Source organism: Carassius gibelio, chromosome B6 (assembly GCF_023724105.1).
Source record: "Carassius gibelio isolate Cgi1373 ecotype wild population from Czech Republic chromosome B6, carGib1.2-hapl.c, whole genome shotgun sequence".
NCBI classification, from domain to species: domain Eukaryota; kingdom Metazoa; phylum Chordata; class Actinopteri; order Cypriniformes; family Cyprinidae; genus Carassius; species Carassius gibelio.
The window spans coordinates 14,022,607-14,044,341 of NC_068401.1; the positions used below are offsets into that span (position 1 = coordinate 14,022,607).

General features: G+C 36.2%; 3 protein-coding genes and 1 long non-coding RNA gene across 12 annotated transcripts in view; 2 read left to right on the forward strand and 2 right to left on the reverse strand.

Moving 5' to 3' along the window:
• Positions 1-1,997, reverse strand: part of LOC127959785 (uncharacterized) — a 3,545-nt gene extending 1,548 nt beyond the window's left edge. The window contains exons 1-5 of one of the 2 annotated variants that reach the window (XM_052559165.1): positions 1,800-1,997; positions 1,131-1,325; positions 865-1,044; positions 383-494; positions 70-206 (exon numbers count right to left, since the gene is read on the reverse strand). In XM_052559165.1, the coding sequence (XP_052415125.1) occupies positions 70-206; positions 383-494; positions 865-1,044; positions 1,131-1,313 (612 nt within the window). In that variant the 5' untranslated portion in view covers positions 1,314-1,325; positions 1,800-1,997. The remainder of the gene's footprint in view (positions 1-69; positions 207-382; positions 495-864; positions 1,045-1,130; positions 1,326-1,799) is intronic. The other variant, XM_052559166.1, reaches the window with a different exon arrangement.
• Positions 1,998-2,100: 103 nt separating this feature from the next.
• Positions 2,101-11,116, forward strand: LOC127959784 (basic immunoglobulin-like variable motif-containing protein). Its single transcript, XM_052559164.1, has 10 exons — positions 2,101-2,192; positions 3,613-4,170; positions 5,714-5,843; positions 5,918-6,013; positions 6,231-6,335; positions 6,563-6,657; positions 8,336-8,468; positions 8,648-8,731; positions 8,817-8,913; positions 9,022-11,116. Exons 2-10 carry the CDS (start codon positions 3,720-3,722, stop codon positions 9,313-9,315), a joined length of 1,485 nt encoding a protein of 494 aa, XP_052415124.1. The 5' UTR covers positions 2,101-2,192; positions 3,613-3,719; the 3' UTR covers positions 9,316-11,116.
• On the reverse strand, positions 11,093-13,962 carry LOC127959789 (uncharacterized). Of its 3 annotated transcripts, none has more exons than XR_008154297.1 (6): positions 13,807-13,962; positions 13,655-13,725; positions 12,617-12,924; positions 12,050-12,535; positions 11,343-11,415; positions 11,093-11,238 (listed from the first exon to the last, which is right to left on the reverse strand). It is a non-coding gene; the product is annotated as an uncharacterized LOC127959789 (long non-coding RNA). The 3 variants fall into 3 exon arrangements; XR_008154296.1 differs by lacking the exon at positions 12,617-12,924 and having other exon boundaries at positions 12,050-12,235; positions 12,376-12,535; positions 13,807-13,955; XR_008154295.1 differs by lacking the exon at positions 12,617-12,924 and having other exon boundaries at positions 13,807-13,959.
• A 10-nt stretch (positions 13,963-13,972) lies between these two features.
• Positions 13,973-21,735, forward strand: part of LOC127959787 (nucleoside diphosphate kinase 7-like) — a 34,285-nt gene continuing 26,522 nt past the window's right edge. For 2 of the 6 annotated variants that reach the window (XM_052559169.1, XM_052559170.1), the window contains exons 1-3: positions 13,975-14,231; positions 17,981-18,082; positions 20,072-20,182. In XM_052559169.1, coding sequence (XP_052415129.1) covers positions 14,149-14,231; positions 17,981-18,082; positions 20,072-20,182 — 296 coding nt within the window. In that variant the 5' untranslated portion in view covers positions 13,975-14,148. Of the gene's footprint in view, positions 14,232-17,980; positions 18,108-20,071; positions 20,183-21,735 lie in introns of all 6 variants that reach the window. The other 4 variants (XM_052559172.1, XM_052559171.1, XR_008154294.1 and 1 more) reach the window with 3 other exon arrangements.

A 21,735-nucleotide genomic window follows, 5' to 3' on the forward strand; every position in this document is an offset into this window, starting at 1 on the left:
CGTAAATTAGTCAGACCTAAAAATATATTCATGTTAGAATGGATTTTGCTCAAAACGGGCAGCTCTTACCCAAGATAGTTTGTTTCTGCAAGTGAACTCCCAGGTTGCGATGTGTGTTGAGCAGGTATATTCCTCCAAAACTACATAAGCTGATTCAGCATCCATACTAAAATTAAACTCTGCAGATGGTGTCAGATTTCCCTTGCCTGGAAAATAAAGAGTGGTCAAATGAAGCTCTAGAAAGCGTCCCAATTGGCGTACACCCTGACCAGTGCCGTTTTTGGCACTGCCCTGGTTTTTATGTAATATATAATTATTAAAGTACAATTTTCTGCCGTCCATTTAAGGTGGCCAGTTTTTGTGTTGCAGCTCATTTTCTTACCTTCCATGTTACCGCCCATAATGTACAGATCCTTGAGCTTCTGAGGGAGGGTGGGATCTAATCGAACAGCCAAAGCCAAGTTGGTCAATGGACCAAGAGCTATGAGCGATACCTGTGTATGATATGAGTAAACAAACAGGGCTGTGCAAGTGCATTCCATTGTCAACCACAGGGTGGCAGCACAAAATTCGGCAGGAAACAAACACTAACCCAGTGGTTCTCACCCTTTTTGACTCCAAGGGGCACCCCATTGCCAAATATTTGAATGCCCTTAAAAGGTGATTCTGACACTTTTGCAGGAATGTCAATGCTGCTCAATTTAAAACTTTTTTAAAATAAACAAACTAGGAGTGGCAATATACTAAATGAAAAATTATTTTCATAAATACTGTTTCATAGTTTCATCAGTAACAACATTCTTCTTTATTAAACTTTTTAAATCAGTATTTTAGAAATAAAGTTCTTAAATAGCTATTGCTTACCTCTCCCTGGTTTTCATTTACCAGTCTTATTAAAGCATGAACAGCATGCTCTTTCTGAATCTGCTCTTTCCAAATCTCTGAGTTCTCCAGAACATCTCCAAGTCCATCTGTGCCAAAGTGATCTTTAAATCCTGTCACAGGTCCGATTAGAGGACCAGCAGACCCTTTAAAAACTGGAATCTGAGATCAAACAATGCAATACGATGTGATCTTAACATCATATTAGGTCTTGACAACTGTTTTGGTACTCCTACAATTGCACTCACCTGGGTTTGTTGACAGACTGTCAGAACCCGCATCACATTCTGACACACATTATCCACATCAGTGTTCCCGAAGCAGCAGGTGATGCCCAACACCTTCACACCAGGAGCTGCCAGGGCTACTATGATAGCCAGAGCATCATCTATGCCACAGTCTGTGTCGATTATCAGCAGCTTCTGAGCCATGCTGCTTAGATTCTGGAAACATTGGTTTGGTAAAGGCATTTAATCATTTACAACAAGGAAAACAGAGTTGGAATGAAACTATGGAGATTAGTAACTAGTTAATTTGTAACCAACTCAGTACTGGGTTGCACCATTTGTTATTAAGGTGAGACATAGCAAGTAGGTCATAAGGGTTCCGTAAAGGAATGTGTAATCAAGTTAACATGAAATCTGACGTGATATAAGTTAAAGATTTGCATGATGAGTATAACAAAAATAGACAACATAATATACATGACAATTAAACATATTTTCTTTATTTTTGTCGTTATCTCCATATCTATACAAACTTTTAATCGGGTCACTTTCTGCAGGTTAAATCTTAAACTGCAAAAATGCTAATGCATATGCCTTTGTAACGTGGTAAACATTTTCAATAAATCGTTTCATCATGGAATCCCTTTAGTTTTCAGTCATAATTCATAAACACGCTTTACTGTTGCTCACCTACTCCGGGCTTGACTTGCACCGCTTCAGTTCAGTTCAGTTAGCAAGCAAGCAGTTCGAGGAGTTCTGTCCACTTTTAAAACAACCACGCTCTTCTTCCTCTGAAAGATTTTACCAACTGGAACTATCATACAGACTATCTACATTTACAAAACTATTTGCCATAACATGAAATGTTTTATACAGACATTCTTAAAATATGTATATTATTATGTTAGACTGTCGTTTAGACCGTTTAAATCCGATGTAAAAAAAGATTTCAATTTATTATGTCGTACAACACCCCTGTGTTTGAGATTGGTAGAGTCCGTTGAAACACAACTAATGTTAGGTAATCCAACAGAGAGGTCGCGCAGCGCATTATAATGAATTTATTCTTGCAGAATTGGCCAAGTAGGTGCAAATTTGCTATTTTTCCATTATTTTAATGATGATTACGTAACAATGGATAAATGTTTGCGTCGTGATGTTCTTTTGTAGAGCCTTTTGATGGCTATGTTGATGCTGCTTAGCTATTACTGTATTCATGTGTCTGTCTTATTTACACGGTGTCTGTTGTGGTGTAAACGTATATTGCGGCGGTTTATCTTGTACGTTAATCATGTCCTGGAGTGTATTGTTGCCTTGCCTGCCGACCGTCATCGATGCAGAATGACCTAAACATTGGTTACTGTTGACGATGATGATGATGTAGGAGCAATTCAACCACGTGGTACGATGCTTCCATCTGTAAACGGCGAAACATAGTTTAAAGCTGCTGTCAGTGTCAGCTGTGACTGGCCTATTATTTTCATTCAACATTTCATCTATAGCAGTCTCTGGCCTAGTTTAGGACTATGTAATCAATGGAGGCAACAGTCTCATACCACACCTTAAAGTTCACAAAAAATCCTTTGTTTTTGTGCACATTAATGGTTGTAGTTACGCTCAGAGCTGGGAAGATCACTTACAAACTACTGAGTACAGATAACATGCTGAAAACTGTTGTTAGTAACAGTTGCTCCTTTTAGATGATGTATTTTCACTACTTTTTATCAAACTTGTCTTAAGCTTACCATCAAATGTACCCCATTGACATAAAAAGCAAAAGAGAAAAATGTATTCCTTGAAATATTAAATTCCGTCTATTTTTGAGAATTTACTCGAAGCTAAATGGAATGACGTAGCATTTTTTTTAGAAAGGAACATTTAAATAAGGAAATACAGTATGTAATCATTCAATCCATGAAAAAGTAACCATATGAGCATTTTAAAATGTAATACAAGTACTTAATTTTTGGAATCTGATTACATAATCCAGATTGCATGTAATCAGTTACTTCCCAGAACTGGTTATGTTAGTTGTTAGATCCATGAAAAAGGCAAAAATTCAAAGCAATTATTAAAATATTATTCCTATTTAGGGATCCGTGTGGCATATTCAACATATGTAATCTTGTGACAAATAACCTTGAATCAGATATCCTCATGACTGTGACGGTTGTATTTCTATACTTGGCATAACCCTAAGAAAAACACTGATGCACATGTCTCAGAAATTCATTTGAATAGGTTTGATAAAAAAAAAGAGGTCTGTTTGTTTGTTTATTTATTTTTAAATTACTATTATTGAGCAAGGATGCATTAAAACGAAAGCCATTTGCCAGTACAGACAAATGATTTCTATTTCAAATCAATGCCCTTTTTATTGATCAAAATTGTATGACAGAAAAACCTTATAATAATTGCTTTTATTTAATTTTATATATATCATACATTTCTTCATCTATTCAGTTTCTAAGTATATGTCTGTTTGTCTTGTTCTTAATTGTAGTCATTGGATGAGATTCCTTCTTTGAGCTCTCTTCTTGGATCAAGTACGTGGCAGCTGGAGCACATCTGTAGCTTATTCTCTTGACCATCATCCCAGTTCTTCGTTCAATGCCTAACACTGTGGAAAGTGAAGGCGCCAAGGTATCTGCTGGTACTGATCAGGAGGCCCCATCACGGGCCCCAGCCAGAGAGGATGAGCGTGAGCGCAGCTTCCTGAGTCCGATGACGCATGATGCGCTGCGGGTACGACGGGCCTCCAGCGCAGAGCTCCAGCTTCCATGGACCTGCCCTGTAACACACTCCCGAGAGAAGTTCTACACCGTCTGCTCGGACTATGCACTGCTCAACCGAGCCCGACCCATTAACACATCTGAAGATACGCCACTGAGCAACCCAGACACCACATCATTAGTCAAGACCAGCGCTACAACCCCTTCCCAGAGTCACTCAGGGGGGAACTGTGATATGGAGGTTGTGTCATCCAGCAACAAGCCTGTGCTCGCCTGGGAGATTGACACCTCTGATTTTGATGCGGTTTTAACACGGAAAGCCAGAACAAGTAAGTGTCTTTAAATGTTGACTACTGTACTGTGTGTGTGTGTTTGTGTGTGTGTGTGTTTATACATATATACATTCATAGTTATTTCAATCTGCTGAAGTCAGTAAAATCATTAATTGAGATTCTGTTGATAGTACTAATCAATTATATATATATATATATATATATATATATATATATATATATATATATATATATATATATATATATATATATATATATATATATATATATATATATTGTTTGTTTTATTTTTTTATAAGTTCTTCCAGAATTTGACAATATATAACATTTCGCAACATTTCCATGCATCATTACTCCAGTCTTCAGTGCCACGTGATCCTTCAGAAATCATTCTAATATGCTGATTTGCTGTTCAAGAAGCATTTAGTTTTTATTAATAAAAACTAATAAATAATATTAATATTTAAAACAGTTGGGTACATTTTTTATCTAAGGATTTTTTGATGAATAGAAATATAAAAAGATCAGCATTTATCTGAAATAAAAATATTTTTTTAACATTATACAATTTACCATTCAAAAGCTTGAAATCAGTATAATTTATTATTTTTTTTATTTTTTTTGGGGGGGGGCATCAAATTAATCAAAAGCTTCATAGCCCAAGGTGAATGATGATAAAGACATTTATAATGTATAAAAAAATATAAATTTCAGATAAATGCTGTTCTTCTGAACTTTCTTTTGATTAAAGCAATCTGAAACAATTCTACTCAGATGTTTTCAACATATTTATATTAATAATTATTATAATAATGTGTTTTTTGAGCAGCAAATCAGAAAAGGATCGTGTGACTGGACTGAAGTAAAAAAAAAATCAGCTTGGCGATCACAGGAATACATTATTTAAAAATGAATTCTAATAGAAAGCGGTTATTTTAATTAGTAAAACTATTTCACAATATTACTGCTTTTATTGTGTTTTGGATCAAATAAATGCAGGCTTGGTGAGCAGAAGATAATTCTAATATAAAATTTATTATAAAAAAACTGATTAAAAAAACTGACTAAAACTAATTATAAAATACGGGGAAAACTACAAGCTGTTGAGCAATAATATGCCAGGAAAATGAGCTCATACTGTCCATCTGCTGTGGTTTATGTAACTCCAGAGATGGCCTTATTGACACTAGTGACTGTGACACATGGTTTTCACCTCACAGAACCTAACAGACTATGTTTAAATTTGTAATTAATGCCAGATTTAAGACTTTATAGAAAGAATGTATTGGATGTGTGCCATCACTCATTACTTGAACAAAAGAAAGTCTACGGATGGCTACACGATTGCTGATCTGAGGAATCGTTGCCGAGACGAAGAGCACAGGGTAAATTTGGAATGATAATCATCATGCTCTCTACGTATGTTTAATGAAGCTAAACATTGAGCCTGCCTTTATCCCCCCTACAGCTAATATATCTACTTGATCCTAGTAGATATGTGAGTGTTAATTTGACCAGCATGAGTCTTAATATATTACTTAGAATGTTATTAAATGATTAAGTCTGTGTTGTTTCTCAGGTAATTTAAAGAAATTCAACTCTAAGAAAATGAAATCATCTGACAGGCCGAGCAGAAACCTGCAAGATCTCCCAGCACAAGCGTCTCTGGAGGAGATCAAACAGAGAAAAGTCTTGGACCTCCGTAGATGGTAATTCACTCATTGGAAGGAGAAATGAGACTCAAAGAGTGCAAGTTTAACAACCGTTCCCTCTGATGTTCTAGGTACTGCATCAGCCGCCCCCAGTATAAGACCTCATGTGGGATCTCCTCTCTTGTCTCCTGTTGGAACTTTCTCTACAGTACTTTAGGAGCAGGCAGGTCTGTGTGTTCCCTGATGAAATGTATGAGCACATTTTTCATTTGACGATAATATTTCAGATGGTGAATTATAGAAACTTTGAATAGAGCTGTTCTAAAATATACAAAGGAATGGGTATTTTTCGGCGCAAAAACAGCACATTCATTTGATCTATTTTAAGATTTCTAAACTGGTCTGGTAGAAATTGCAAAGAGTAACTTTGGGATTTTTTTTTAGTCTCCCACCTATTTCTCAAGAAGAAGCCCTTCACATACTTGGTTTCCAGCCTCCGTTTGAAGACATCAAGTTTGGACCATTCACTGGCAATGCCACTTTGATGCGGTAAGATTACTGTATTTATTGCTTTTCAACTGTTTCATGAATTAATTTTTGATTCATTCGATCACTGTTCAAAGGTTTGGGGTCTTAAAAGATGTCACTTTATGTTCACCATTTATTGCATTTATTTGATCAAAATACAGGCAAAACAGTAATAAAGTGAAATATTAGTACAGTGTTCAATAAAAAATCAAATGTCCTGTATGTTTTCTATTTTTATATTGCTGCAGATGGTTCAGACAAATCAACGATAATTTTCGTGTTCGCGGATGCTCTTACATTCTGTACAAACCTCATGGCAAGCACAAGACAGCGGGAGAGACAGGTGTGTGAATTTTCAATCATTTTTCATAAGAAAAGAGGCTATAGCAGCATATTGTTTCTTCAAACAAGCTTTTTATGTAGTTGAAGCAGACAGTATTTTAAATGCAATATCCAGTCCACATAATATCTCCTTATTCTTTTATGTTTAGCCTTCTTTCAGATGTACAAATCTGATTCCAAAAAAGTTGGGACACTGTACAAAATGTGAATAAAAACAGAATGCCATGATGTGGAAGTTTCAAATTTCTATATTTTATTCAGAATATAACATAGATGACATATCAAATGTTTTAACTGAGAAAATGTAAATTTCATGGCATTGACACATCTAAAAAAAAGTCGGGTCAAGGCCATTTTTACCACTGTGTGGCATCCCCTCTTCTTTTTTTAACAGTTTGCAAACGTCTGGGGACTGAGGAGACAAGTTGCTCAAGTTTAGGAATAGGAATGTTGTCCCTTTCTTGTCTAATACAGACTTATAGTTGCTTAATTGTCTTAGCTCTTTTTTTTTTGCATCTTCCTCTTTATGATGCGCCAAATGTTTTCTATGGGTGAAAGATCTGGACTGCAGGCTGGCCATTTCATTGTCATGTTGGAAAATGCAAGGTCTTCCCTGAAAGAGATGATGTCTGGTTGGGAGCACATGTTGTTCTAGAACTTGGATATACCTTTCAGCAATGATGGTGCCTTTCCAGATGCGTAAGCTGCCCATGCCACATGCACTCATGCAACCCAATACCATCAGAGATGAAGGCTTCTGAACTGAGAGCTGATAACAACTTGGGTTGTCCTTGTCCTCTTTAGTCCGGATGACATGGCGTCCCAGTTTGCCAAAAAGAACTTCAAATTTTGATTTGTCTGACTACAGAACAGTTTTTAACTTTGCCACAGTCCATTTTAAATGAGCCTTGGCCCAGAGATAACGCCTGCGCTTCTGGATCATGTTTAGATATGGCTTCTTTTTTGACCTATAGAGTTTTAGCCGGCAACGGCGAATGGTACGGTGGATTGTGTTCACCGACAATGTTTTCTGGAAGTATTCCTGAGCTCATCTTGTAATTTTCCATTACAGTAGCATTCCTGTATGTGATGCAGTGCTGTATAAGGGCCTGAAGATCACAGACATCCAGTATTGTTTTCTGGCCTTGACCCTTACGCACAGAGATTGTTCCAGATTCTCTGAATCTTTGCATGATATTATGCACTGTAGATGATGATAACTTCAAACTCTTTGCAGTTTTGCTCCACTATTTTTTCCCACAGCATTGGGGGAATTGGTGATCCTCTGCCCATCTTGACTTCTGAGAGACACTGCCACTCTGAGAGGCTCTTTTTATACCCAATCATGTTGCCAATTGACCTAATAAGTTGAAAATTGGTCCCCCAGCTATTCTTTTACTCTTATTGCTACCTGTCCCAACATTTTTGGAATGTGTAGCTCACATGAATTCCAAAATGAGCCAATATTTGCCATGACATTTCAAAATGTCTCACTTTCAACATTCGATATGTTATCTATATTCTATTGTGAATAAAATATAAGTTTATGATATTTGTAAATTATTCCATTCCTTTTCTATTCACAATTTGTAGTGTCCCAACTTTTTTGAAATCGGATTTATAGTTTATATATTGTTAGAGCACATTATATTGTGGTAGAGCATGTTTCTTCATTCTAGCTGAGGGGGCACTGCTGAAGCTGACGCAGGGGCTTAAAGACGAGTCCATGGCCTACATTTACCACTGTCAGAATCACTACTTCTGTCCTGTGGGCTATGAAGCTACACCACTAAAAGCAGCCAAAGCTTACAGGTATAACATACCCCAAATTTGCCATTCATTTATTGCTTAATACTGACCCTGGGCCACACTTATTGTGGTGCACCAGTATCATATTATCAAAAGTCATGAAAACATAAACTACTGTATTAACCTCTACCACTATTATAAGATCTTAATCTAATCAAGAATTAATTAATTTGTTTTTACAGGGGGCCACTGCCGCTTAATGAGATGGAGCACTGGATTCTCATTGGTGAACCAAGCAGGAAACACCCTGCAATCCACTGTAAAAAGTATGGTTCATTTTATGGCATTGTTTTCTTTGGTGAAATTATGAACAAATTATGATTCTGCATTTCTGACCTTGTTTACAATCAGATGGGCAGATATTGTGACGGATCTGAACACCCAAAACCCAGAATACTTTGACATTCGCCACATAGAGAGAGGCATTCAGTATCGCAAAACCAAAAAAGTAAGGAACTTCGGACTATGGTGATGGTATTTCTACAATAACCTAAATATTATAAAGAAATATGTCTTTAGGACAGTGTCTGAATGTTGCATCCTGATTTCCTTATAGGTTGGAGGCAATCTGCACTGCATCATGGCCTTCCAGAGAGTCAACTGGCAAAAGTTGGGACCATGGGCACTGAATTTGGAAAATCTGAGGCATGATCTCCAACATCAGGCTCCAGAACACAGAGGTCAAGCTGCGCCAGAGGACGGTTCTGAGGAGCGAGCAGGGAAACGTCTGGGCAGATCCCTCAGTATGGGGAACAAGTCTGAGAATGCCTGGAAGCGTTTGTCCAACACAGCAGAGTACAGGCACAGAAGCTCTCCAGACAGTGACCTAGATGAAGACATAACTGACTAAATCTAAAGCGTCCAACCCTCCTCCTGATGAGCCAATTGAGTTTTCGACAGTTTTAAACACGAATATTTACCTTCCCATGTTGTTAGCAATAGTGGAAAGTTAGAATTGCATATCATAGACGAGGTTGCAAGCCAAAAGTTGGGGTTAATGCTCCGGTAATTATAAGGAAGAAGCCATTTGTGGAGGGTGCCACAATTTTACAGCAAATTCCAGAGCCCTCATTAATGTGGCATTAAATTAAGATTAGAAATACTTAAAGGGGTCATATGATGCGATTTAAAATGTTTCTTTCTCTTTGGAGTATTAAAAGCTCTTGGTACATGAAGAAGATCTGTAAAGTTGCAAAGACTAAAGTCTCAAATCCAAAGAGATGTTCTTTATCAAATTTAGGACTACCACGCCCCCCTAAAACTGTTTGTTCAAACACACACCCACATGTCTACGTCACTATGTGGAAATATTTGCGTAATGCCGCCCAAATGTTCACACAAAGAAATAAGGTGTGGTATCAGTAACCACAGTAAGTGTTGAAGCAGCCATGTCAGGGAGATGGTGTGTGTATATAGGGGAAAGCAAAAGCACTTTATTTGGCCTTCCGAAAGTAGATCCATATAGGAAGTTTTAAGATTACTTTCAACAGAACAGCAACGCAGTTTATCGTGATCCTAGAAGAGGAGGTAATTTTGACTTTGCTACGACAACCTGGCTCGTCTGAATCGTGCGTGTGTGTGTGAGAGAGAGAGAGAGACAGGGTCACACAGTGGAGACACCCGTCTTAACCATGCGTGGCTTGTGCACTGCAAACACATACGAGCTTCATCACTTGTGTCTGTCACACGACTCTGTTCCCCTTTTGGGCTTGAATTGATGGTAAAACAAAGTACATTATTAAATTTTGAAAGATGAAGCTCGCAATTTTGGAAAGGGGTGTTAAATTTCCGTCAAGTGCTTGCGGTGGTCAGTTGGCCAATCAGAGCAGACTGCGATTGTCGGAAGGAGGGACTTTGTAGAAAACTATGCTTTTGAGAGAGGCAGGGCATAGAGGACCTACAATAATGTAAAGTATTTGAATAAATGGTTTTTTTTTTGTTTTTTTTTACGTCAACGTATTCTGTTACACCAAATGCACAAAATAATGATCTTTAAAAAAGCATCATACCACCCCTTTAAAAATGCTCTCTCTCCAAGACATTGAGTCACGTCCTGTAGGTCAAAATGCTGCTTTCTTTAAACATATTTTGGGTAAACTAATCATTATATGAATGTGCAATTAACTGCACTAAAGGTGTGACCGCACCTTAAGTGTACTAAGAACATGAAGTGAATATTTAGCATCATTTTATTTCAGTTACATGCTATTTGGTGGATTTTTATGCTACTGATGGTAGATCATTGGAGGACAGTATGTACTGAAAAAGGACACTGTTCTTTATGAAGAAAAAAATGGCTTTATTAGTGTAAGTCTAAAAAAACAAACTATGTCAACGTCGTTATAAAGACATCAGACTGTTTAATAATGTGACAATTTGATATGTCAATGGATCTGATTGTGACAGTCCAATAAGATGGTGCCATCTTATTGTAAATAGCAACTTGAAAGATTACAATCACGTTCTTTGTGAAACGCTGTGAGCTACGATTGCATGATTGCTTCCATGTCATGTGAATAGTGATTTGGTTTTCCTTTAACACAGCAACATCTAATGTATGATGTGCAAGTCATAACAAATCTCATACTCATGTGAATCTAGTGTGTTGGTATTATTTTTAATTATAAATAAAATCTTTATACATCTTCTTACACATCACTGCATTATTTCAGAATCAACTAAATGATGTCATGGTGCTTGATGAGTCATGGCTACACATGTAGTTGTTCTTTCAGCTCAGTTATATCAGCAGGACCAACACGGCAGCAGCCAACTGTTGACAGAATTCAACACTCCGTGAGTCAGCGTAACTGGAAAGAACAAGTCGTAGTATAAGTTTACAGTAAAGCTTATTTACTGGTACAAAACAATACCAACCAATCCACAAAGCCCCTCATTCTTTCCAGTCGAGATTTAGTTTGGCAAATGACGTCCTTTTTTAGTTTTCCATCTGAAATAGCCACAGAACAGCCACACAATCAAACTATTGAGACAAGTCAGTAAATAAGTTCAGGATTCCCACATGTTTTACCTCTGTGTTTTTTGGATTGTTTTTTGTTTATTTAAAAAAAAAAAAGAAGGATCTCGTGCTCACCAAGGCTGCAATAAAACCTATAATATTGTCTATCAATACTGAAAACAGTTGCATGAAATCTTTCTTATTTTTCCCCAAATTCCATTTGATTTTTTTTCTCTAAATTCCATTTTCTCTAAATTCCTCTTTTTATTTTATTTTTATGGTTATACTAAGTTGTTGTTCATTAGAAAAGTCTTTCTTATTTGAAATCATGGAACTTACACAATTTACCAAATTTCAGTTTTAAAGCCCTATGAAATGTGTTTATTTTTTTCTTTAATGAAATACAGACAACAGCCTTGTCTGTATAAATATGATCTCAAAAATAGAAATAAAAGATGTAGAAAAGAGCGATTATTTAAGATAGGGAAGATTTCTGTGATGAAACAATCAAAAATAAATGTGCATTTGTTTTGTTTTTTGTTTTATTCCGGTCCTTGAAATTTTCAATGGAAACAAAAATCAATAGCAATTATAACTTTCTATTGTAACTTATGATTAACCCTACCCTGTCTTGGGGTCCCATTCTTCTCCACTGTTAGGATAGACCACCCAGCTCAAATCTGCTTTCTTGTGTGACTTGGCTGACTCTAGAAGCAGTTTCACTAACGGAGCAGGACAACAGTTCACCCCTACGGCCACCAGCTGTGAGGACCTACAAGCCACCTGAACCACCTCAGATAATCTCCTCCCGCTTGAAATATTATGAATGTCAGGAAACACATGAACTGCATTAGTAGCAATGTCTACCTCATGAGCATAAACAGTTGCAAGTGTTTTATGAATGAAATTTGGCATAAGATAACATATCATATAATGCAATGTATCAGTCACCTTATAAGAAAAGGAAACCCTGGCTTTAGCTTCAACAAATTCTCTGAGTACTTCCACCAAAGTCTCCGCCTCTGAGACCTGGAAGGGTCTCCATGGCAACAAGATCAGCTCCGGCTTTTACTAAGCACTGAATCTGCGGACGGTGCCAGTCTTTCAACTCCTAGGACAAAAGAGAAAACATGCACTTGATATTCTTATGTGTTGGCGGCTTGGGTGGACAGAGAGCTTCATCCTGCATTACCTCCACTGTCATCTTGTCCTCATAGGCTCCTGTGTACTCTGACCCATCATGTAAAAATGCCCCATATGGACCCACTGAACCTGCAACCACAGGCTCTCTTCTGTCTTCTGGGGGAATTACTCATTTTTTTTTAGATTACACTGTACACGTGAGACATGAACTCATGGACTGTCTCTTTTGCCAGTTGAACCCCTGACATTATCAACTGCTGAGCCTTCTCGGGACGGAGATCAAGATATTTTACAAACCCCTCAATGCTGGCCTGATATGTGACTGTTGTTATAACATCAGAACCGCTTTGAAGATATCTATTAAAACAAGTTAAATCAATCATTCCTCAAATGTTAAATAGTTATTTTCACAGAATAGAGGCATGCAAACGACTGATAGGACGGAGAGATTTTTGGATAGAAATGATAAAATGTAAATACATGTATGAAGGAAAATATTTGGGGAAAAGTTTGGGGTCATTAAAATGTTTTTGAATCAAGTATTTTATGTCCACCAAGGCTGTATTTATTTTATGTATTTATTATACAAAATTACAGTTAAAAAAACGGATATTGTGAAATATTGTTAAAATCTACAATAACAGTTTTCTATTTTAATGTATTTTAAAAAAGAAAACTTCCCCTGTGACGGTAAAGCTGAATTTTCAGCAGCCATTACTCCAGTCTTTTCAGATATATATATTTTGTCCAGAATTCTTTAATGAATAGGAAACATTTATTTATTATTATTTATTTATTTGCACTGCTGCCAAACACATATTCACATATTCTGTTATAATAATGAGATGTTATGTCATTTTAACGACATATTTTCTTGTTTGTCATTATTACGACATAATTGACGTAATTTAAATGTCTTTACTGCACTACATTTAACACTTTTTCAAAAATAAAACTAAAATAATTAAATAAACCACTGTATGTATAATAAATACAGAGCAAACATATTTTACATCAGGTATGACATTTCACACTTCAGAGATTGCTTGACAACTCAGGTACATAACATAATAAAGCCTATAATTACCTGTAATGTACGTACTTAATGGCCTGTGGATTTGTATGCAAAATTATTGCACTCCATACTAGTGGATCTCCCTGCAAATACAATATATGCGTGATTACACTTGTCATTGTAAACAATAAGTAAAAGTAACTTCCTGTAATTGAAATCCTTACATTGTCAGAGATTAGCAACTTTTTAAGATAAAACTTAATTTAGAAGGATTTTAAATTGTAGTCATAGCGCTGGTAAGAAGCTCTGCATAACAATAGCGAAGCGAAACTACTACAGTGTCAAAGTCCACACCATAACAAACCCATGTGCGAGTGGTCAGAAACTACTTCCGGGTTACAGTAAGACTCGTATAAGTAAACTATTGGCGCCCTTAACGTCTGTTTACTCATCACACTTAAAATCGAATTTAGCTGAATGCTAAAACACCACGCAATATAGTTACGAGCTCACAGGAGGAATAGTTTATTATTTTATTCGACGGTAGCCCGTTTGATGCTGTTGCAATGGTGATGGGACTTAACAGCGAGGCGAAAGAAAGGCTGTCAGTCAACAAATGTTATCATTACTTTAAAATAATTCAGACATGGTAAGTGAGAAGGTATATATATTTTTTCCATTCTTTGGATATGAGTATTAATGGACTCAACTCATATGACCATGAATGTTTGTTGTTGTTTTAGTGGAAGGCGTTTGTTTTCCCCATGGTTTTCCCCAATAAAAGAAACTCAATTCACATAAACCTTTGAGATTAATCGTGTTGTCTGCACTAAATATTAAATAGCATAAGTACATATCTCATGTAAACTGTAATAAAGCGATGCATTAAGTCAAAACAAGTGAAGAAGCAAGTAAACAAACGTCTAGGCTAACGTATTTAAATCCTAGTTAAATGAAGATAATGCATAATAATTTACAAAGCAAAACAGTTTTGCAACGGCATAATTTGTCAAATAATATATCTAAAAGCTCTCGACGTACCGAATGCTCTCATTTGTCTGCCAGTAGATGTCAGCATTGGCCTCCTTATGCTTCTTTGAGTAACAAAAGGAAAAAATCAAGAAAATGGATCTGACTAAATGTAGTTTTGGCTGGTTTCAGTAAGCTGCTTAACTGTTTTTAACTGTATTTGAAAGCTAGCTGTCTGGCTTGAGGCTCTACAACATCATATTGAAGCTGGAGGATGCCATTGTCCACTGAAATTAGAGATCCAGTTCAGTCAGACGCTTTAATGTCATTAAGTGGAATGATATGCTTTTTTAGTGTCATTTGCTCAACAAGCTGAGCCTTGTTATTTTTTGGGTAACAGGATACTTTCACCATCATCTACTTGCTCTGTTGTGCTCCTACACTATGTTTATTTTCCAATTCACATTCTGTCTCCTTAAGTAGTGTACATTGATCCATCTCCATGCAGACAGCATGACATGTTTGCAGTGATAGCAGAGGGCAACAGCAGGTGTCTGAGAAAGTCTCAGCTTCCAAGAAGGGCTCTGAGAGGAAAGCCCTATTTTTCAGCTTTAGAGGTGGTAGATAAGCCCAACTATTTCCAGTTCGATCGGGCCAGGATCATTAACCAGGAGTCTGTGATTTTGTGGTGCTGGAATGTTAATTTAACCCCCTCAAAATGCCTTAATTCCTGCTTTCATTCCATTCAAATAAAAAAAAAAAGGGTTTTTGTGATGCTTTCACTTAAGTACAACAACGACAGAGGAAAAAACGTTCCATATTTCTTCTTAGACAAACAGTACAGATCCTCAGGTAACTTTGGACCCAGGCAGAATGTGGAAATATAGCTCCTTTGTGCTGTAGGGGGTGACTACAAGCAGAAATGTACTCTTTCAGACTGGAAAACCAAACACTGCAGTTATCTTGCTCATGAAAATGTAGGCTAGCGTTGTAATATATCAGTTGTTTCTGTCATATTCCAAAGCTGCACTGCACCACACAGCAAAATAATGATTACTCAATGTTTTTGTCTTGTTTTCCATTACAAATATCTAAACACTATTAAATCAAGATATATTTTCAAGACGCAAAGAAAAAAGAAAATATCTGTCAGTGGGGTAAGACAAATAAGCTTAATTTAGAGTGAAAACAAGATTATTTTTCTTCCCCCATTGATATGTTTTCTTGTTTTAAGCATACACTTGGATACATTTTTCAGAAAACAAGTCTTAATATATAATTTATTTTTACTTCTTTGAAATAAAGTCAAGTCACATTACATATAATGCACAAGAAATTTTAAATTCATCATTGCTTTTCCAAACAACTTTTAACAAAACAAAGAAAATGAAAAAAAGAAAAAGAAAAGAAAGATGCCACAATTCGTTTTCCTTAAAAGTAAATGTATCATTGATTTAAAAAAAAAAAAAATCAGTAATAGAAAAATAAAGACAAACTTCCTTAGTAACATAATATTTTCAGTATGTAAATAGTTTAATGTGCTGTGGGGGACAATGTTTCAACAGTCTTAACATTTCTTTACCTCTTGATGACTGTTATAAGGCCTCGTATGAGAGGTGATAATAACTATCAATTTCAGTACAGCACCTAGAACTTTTAGCTCTGGCACAAATCTTCACTGTGGAAATCCTAATGTGACACTAATATAGCCTCCAGATGTGATTTATGGCTTTTCAGACCTGTGCCTCAGCGTATTTGTACAAAGAAGGCTGTTCATTGTCAATATTATCTCTGTCCCAGCTGACTGAGGGGTAAAAATAGCTCTTGTTTGGGGGAAGAGGCCCTGTTAGATTCAAGATAGCTCAATTACGTGAAAAGGATTCTCACTGTGTCTCTACAGTTTGATGAATGAGAAAGCATTCGCGTTATGTTGCTGATGCACTAATGAGCTCTTGTTAAATTAGTTAGGATAATGTGATGCCGTGTTTGGGCTCAGTGTTGACATGTTGCTGCTATGAATTAGCCGCATAGGGCCTGAAGGATGGATGGGATAGTGCCTATGCAACATTAAAACACTGCCAGTCTGATATTTACCGATGATGATTATCTGCCAGTTATTATGAATATAAATTAATCTTATGGGTCACTGTTGTAGGCATGCTGTTATTCGCTTGAGTTTTGATGTCCACTGATCAAAAGTAGATTCATAGTTTATTTCTCACCAAATCACCCCGAATTGCAGCCTGTGCTATGAATTTCACCCACAAGGTGGCGCTCTGTGGGGAACAAAGATCACACCAACATGCTTGCTCTCCATGTTTTGTTCAAGGGCACCTCTGAGTTGGTGTCAAGGTGAAACCAGCCGCTTAATGTGAAACAAAAAACAGTCACACTTACAGAGATTTATATGCTGTCTATTTTAATAACTTGTTTACATACTTCGTTTTCAACAAGTCCTGTAAATAGCCTACTCATGAAATCTACGCTATGACTAATACTCTTATTTAATGAAAATGTCAATATGCCAAGGCTCCTGCTTTAGATATATTTTAATACATATACATTTTTATATATAATGTGTGTGTGTGTGTGTGTGTGTGTGTGTGTGTGTGTATATATATATATATATATAGCATTTTGTCTACCAGTTCTCTCTATATTGAATGTGTTGATTAATTGTTTAGTCACCATAGGTGTCTCTTCCTAATTTGCATGTACTATTCTATGCCTTTTGTAGTATAAATGATGCAAGTAGTGCGCAAATTCAAACAATATGCAGTGCACTTTTATTTATTTATTTTATTATTATTAGTTTTGTTGTTTTGTTTTATGGTTTTGTTTTGTTGGCAAACATGACTGGACATGAAAAAAAAAATACATTAATTTATTCAAATTGAGCTTTTTATTGCTTGTCACTTTTTAACTTTGTGTGGGGTTTGGACATTGTATTAGCATTTTAGGTTGTTTTGTGTTTTGTTTTCAAGCTCTTTTTTTAGTAGTATAAATATAAAGGACCAATTTTCATTCCATCTCCATGAGTAGGCAATAGTATAAAGTCCCCTCCTCATCACATGACCCCACACAACATTTCTGATGACTATATGAATTTAAAATATATTATCCGTAGTCTGTTGATCTTTTGATAGTTTCTATACTTGTGCAGCCCTAATGTTTGCACAAGTGTGTAGCGCACAGTTTCAGGAGCAGTAGCTCCAGCAGCTGGACAGTGGCTCCCCGGGGGATCAAAGGGGTCTAAACCTCTGACTCCGCACGTTAGCAGACCCAGCTGCCTGTCTGTGTTGAGGGTCAGAGCACGGCTGTTGTGGCTGTTGTGACTCCCTGTCCAAGCATGAGGGTCAGATCAGTGACATTCCCCTGCCGTGCCTGGCTTGACAGTGTGTTTTGCTGTGTGTGTTGTGTTATGCACAGGATGAGCGCTTTGCCTTTCTGGCTGAGTGGTACGACCCAAGCGCTGCTCTCCTGCGACGATACCAGCTGCTCTACTACCCTAAAGATGGCTCCGTGGAGATGGTGCGTCCCTTTACTCAGATTTCAGGTTTGTTTCGTCATGAGGGGAGGGAATGATGACAGAATCCCTTTATCACTTTATAGAAAAGTTCTCACACACACACACACACTCTGACACACACACATTTTTTCTGTGCAGTGTAGGTACTTTCCACAGACTTCTATTACTTTTATACTGACCAAACATAATTTTCTATCCCCTTACCCTAAACCTACCCCTTACAGAAAACCTGTTTGCATCGTTACATTTTCAGATAAACATCACTTACTAGTTTTAATAATTTTTTTGAAACAATGTGGGGACCGCAGGCCCGTCATAAGGTTTTACTATCCTTGTGGGGACATTTGGTGCGCACACACACACACATGCACACACACGCACACACACACACACACATACACAGACACACAATATATTATGTTAAAATAAAGTTCACCAGTATGACTTATGAACTAGATCCAAATTTTCTGAAGCAATGCAATAGTTTTGTATAACAAAAGACCTACATTTAAGTCATCATTTACTGATAATCCTCCCTTCCAGTAAACTGTTATAGAAATCCAAAAGTTAAAATTGTGTAATCATTTACTCACCCTCAGGTTGTCCCTTCCTCAAGTTTTATGTAATTCTTACTTCTGTTGAACGCAAAAGTAGATATTTGGAAAAATATATAAATAAAAACAAATTCTATTAACTAAAGTTGGTGGTAGCTATTGACTTCCATAGTGTTTTTTCTCTCTCTCAATAATACTATGGCAGTCACTGGCTACCAGCAACTGTTTAGTAACATTCTTTAAAAGATCATTGAGTTTCCCAGTTAGATTAGTCTGATTCATTATGAATAATGAAAGTAATATAGGTTTGGAACGCAGACATTTTTGGATTTCTGGACTATTTACATTTCTATTGAAATTTTTAGTCATCTTAATTTATTGTGGTAAATAACTTAATGTATATCACAAGAAAAAATCATTAGCTACCTTATTCTGTTTTTTTCCCGTTGGCCCTCCTCCTTAAACACATGCTAATATAATTTTTATAAAGTGAAGATGCACTGCTGCGTCTCCTACTAGTGAAAATCACTGAGCAATGATTACTGATTTAATTAGTCAGCACTTCCCTTTTTTATCTCTTATATCAATCACATTCACACAGTTTCCCACTGCTCTTTCTGTCCTTTGAGATTCATGGTGGCATGCTTTGAATATAAATTTGGGAAGGATTACAGAGGGACAGACTCGAGGCGATATGCACTCTTCAATGTAAATTTGAGCTGGCTACTACTATTGCCGTTGTTTAGTCAGAGCATCATATCTATTGCTGTGACAGCAGTGTTATCTAATGCTTAGGGTAAATATAATTTGACATTTTGAAATATAATTAGTATTCATTTAAAAAAAAATCATTAGAAACAATATTAAAATGTAACTAGGCTTTCAGATTAAAATGATGATAACTCAATGAAAACCTTGTTCGATTTTCAGTGACTTATTGATATGTTAATCAACCAGGCTTTGTAAAGTCTGACAGCAGCAGTTGTTTATTATTGCTTCAAGTAATTGGCATTATTAGCTCTAAACTTAAAATAAGAACAAGAGCTAAAAAATAATGGTGCTGAATAGCTCCATTATGTATGAGACACCTTTGTCTTTGATAGGCCTATGTGTGCCTGTGTTTAATTATTTTACTGTGCAAAAAGTGGCATCTTTGTCTTGCATGTTATATATCTTTCAAAAAATTCTTCTCAATAAATCTGTAAACATCTAATAATATGCTATGAAGTACTAAATCTAGTGTTCCAAAATCCAGTACATGCACATATACAGTACATACACTCACTCACTCATTAAAACAAATTACTCAATATTTATAGATTAAATAAGTTACAATTTATATCTAATTTGTTGATACTTTGGTTTTTATCGCATGGCATCCCTTCTTACTTTCTATTTTGGTTTTTATACTCATGTCTTGTGTCTTGTCTTCTTTAGGACTTTGGCTATGATTAAGCCAGATGCTGTCAAAAAAGTTGGCAACATTATTCAGATGATTTTTGATGCCATCCTTATAATCACAAAAACCAAAATGACCAAACTTACATGGTAAGACATTTATATATATATATATATATATATATATATATATATATATATATATATATATATATATACACACACACACACACACACACACACACACACACACACACACACACACACACACACACACACACACACACACACACACACACACACACACACACACACACACACACACAAAAATTATCTATTGGTAGCAGTACTTCAGTAAAATGTAAGTAGTTACAAAGAAAAGAAGGGCCTCTGGAATTCTTGCTTAAGTCAGTTTATGACTAATTATGCAAATGGGGTGTTTCAGTAACCCTGGAGGGATTTCTCAGAACTTGTAATGGGTGGATTTGACAAAGTCAAAGCAAATAAATCATGCACTGCTTGCTCTGTATGTTAACCTGTATATCAGTGGCATGCATTTGTTCTTCCCAGAGCCCCCAAACATTTTTAGCACACACAGAATAAGTCAGGAAAGAATTGCACACTCTGTGTTCTGTATTCTGAAACAATTTGCAATATAAAGCTACAGAGCATCTCATTATAGCTGCCTTTGCACAGTACCAGGAATGGATTACATTCACAGCACAATGCAGCAATTATTAACTGAAGTAGTGAGAATGGAGAGCGTTAGAGAAAAGAGGCTGTGTTTACAGTTGCAGTTGCAGATAGTATTTCTCTGGCCTGTTTTGTAAAGGCCAACGTATGGTTTGCAGAAATTGTGGTAATATGGGGGCTGATAGTTTAAATGTTAGAGATCTGGATTAGCGGTCGACCAATATGTGTTTTAAAAAAATATATATATATTTTTTTTTGACAGCCATTGCCAATATCTTGGAAAACAGGGTGGCCGAAATAAAGCCGATATAATTTTTGAAATAATCATTATTAATATATAAGAAATTTGAAATAATTTGACAATGGGTAAAAAAAATAATAATGTGTACAAGAAACATACTTTAGATGACAGTATTTTCCACAAATATTTAATCAAAATATAATTAAAAGCAAAGTAAACACTGTAACCAACAGGGTACTCAGTATTCTGGGAAGTTTGAGTGCATTGGGTATCATATTTCTCAAATGAAGACAGGGTAACCCTCATTTTACATACAGCACACAGTGAAAATGACATGAATATGAAAGTGGGAAAATGCATAAAGCATCACGAGTTTAAAGTTTAAAGCATTCAATTCCTACAGCACACAGAGAACAGACGATCATGCTGGATACACACGCACACCTCACAAGATTTGCTTAATGCCGAGGGCAAATGAGAAAGTATTATATTCCTTGCCTTTCTATTACTAATAGGCCTAATATAAAAGCAATTGTTATAATACTCTCTGTATACATTAATTACTTTGTTTAACCATTCTATCTGACTTTTATTATTATGAGAAAATTATAAAATTATAAGCCTATGCCGATATTTGAAAAATGCCAAATATCGGCCGATATATCGGTCGACCACTAATCTAGTCTATCATCTATCACAAAGACTGCGTGTTCAATCGCATGGAGAAGTGACCAAGATCTGGAGAGTTTCTGAAGTCACAATTTTCACA

Bases quoted from the DNA above. Each gene is read 5' to 3' on its own strand.
- LOC127959784 (XM_052559164.1), top strand. From the start codon at position 3,720: ATGCCTAACACTGTGGAAAGTGAAGGCGCCAAGGTATCTGCTGGTACT. The intron at 8,469-8,647 runs GTATAACATACC...TTGTTTTTACAG, and splicing joins AAAGCAGCCAAAGCTTACAG to GGGGCCACTGCCGCTTAATG. The intron at 8,914-9,021 runs GTAAGGAACTTC...ATTTCCTTATAG, and splicing joins AGTATCGCAAAACCAAAAAA to GTTGGAGGCAATCTGCACTG.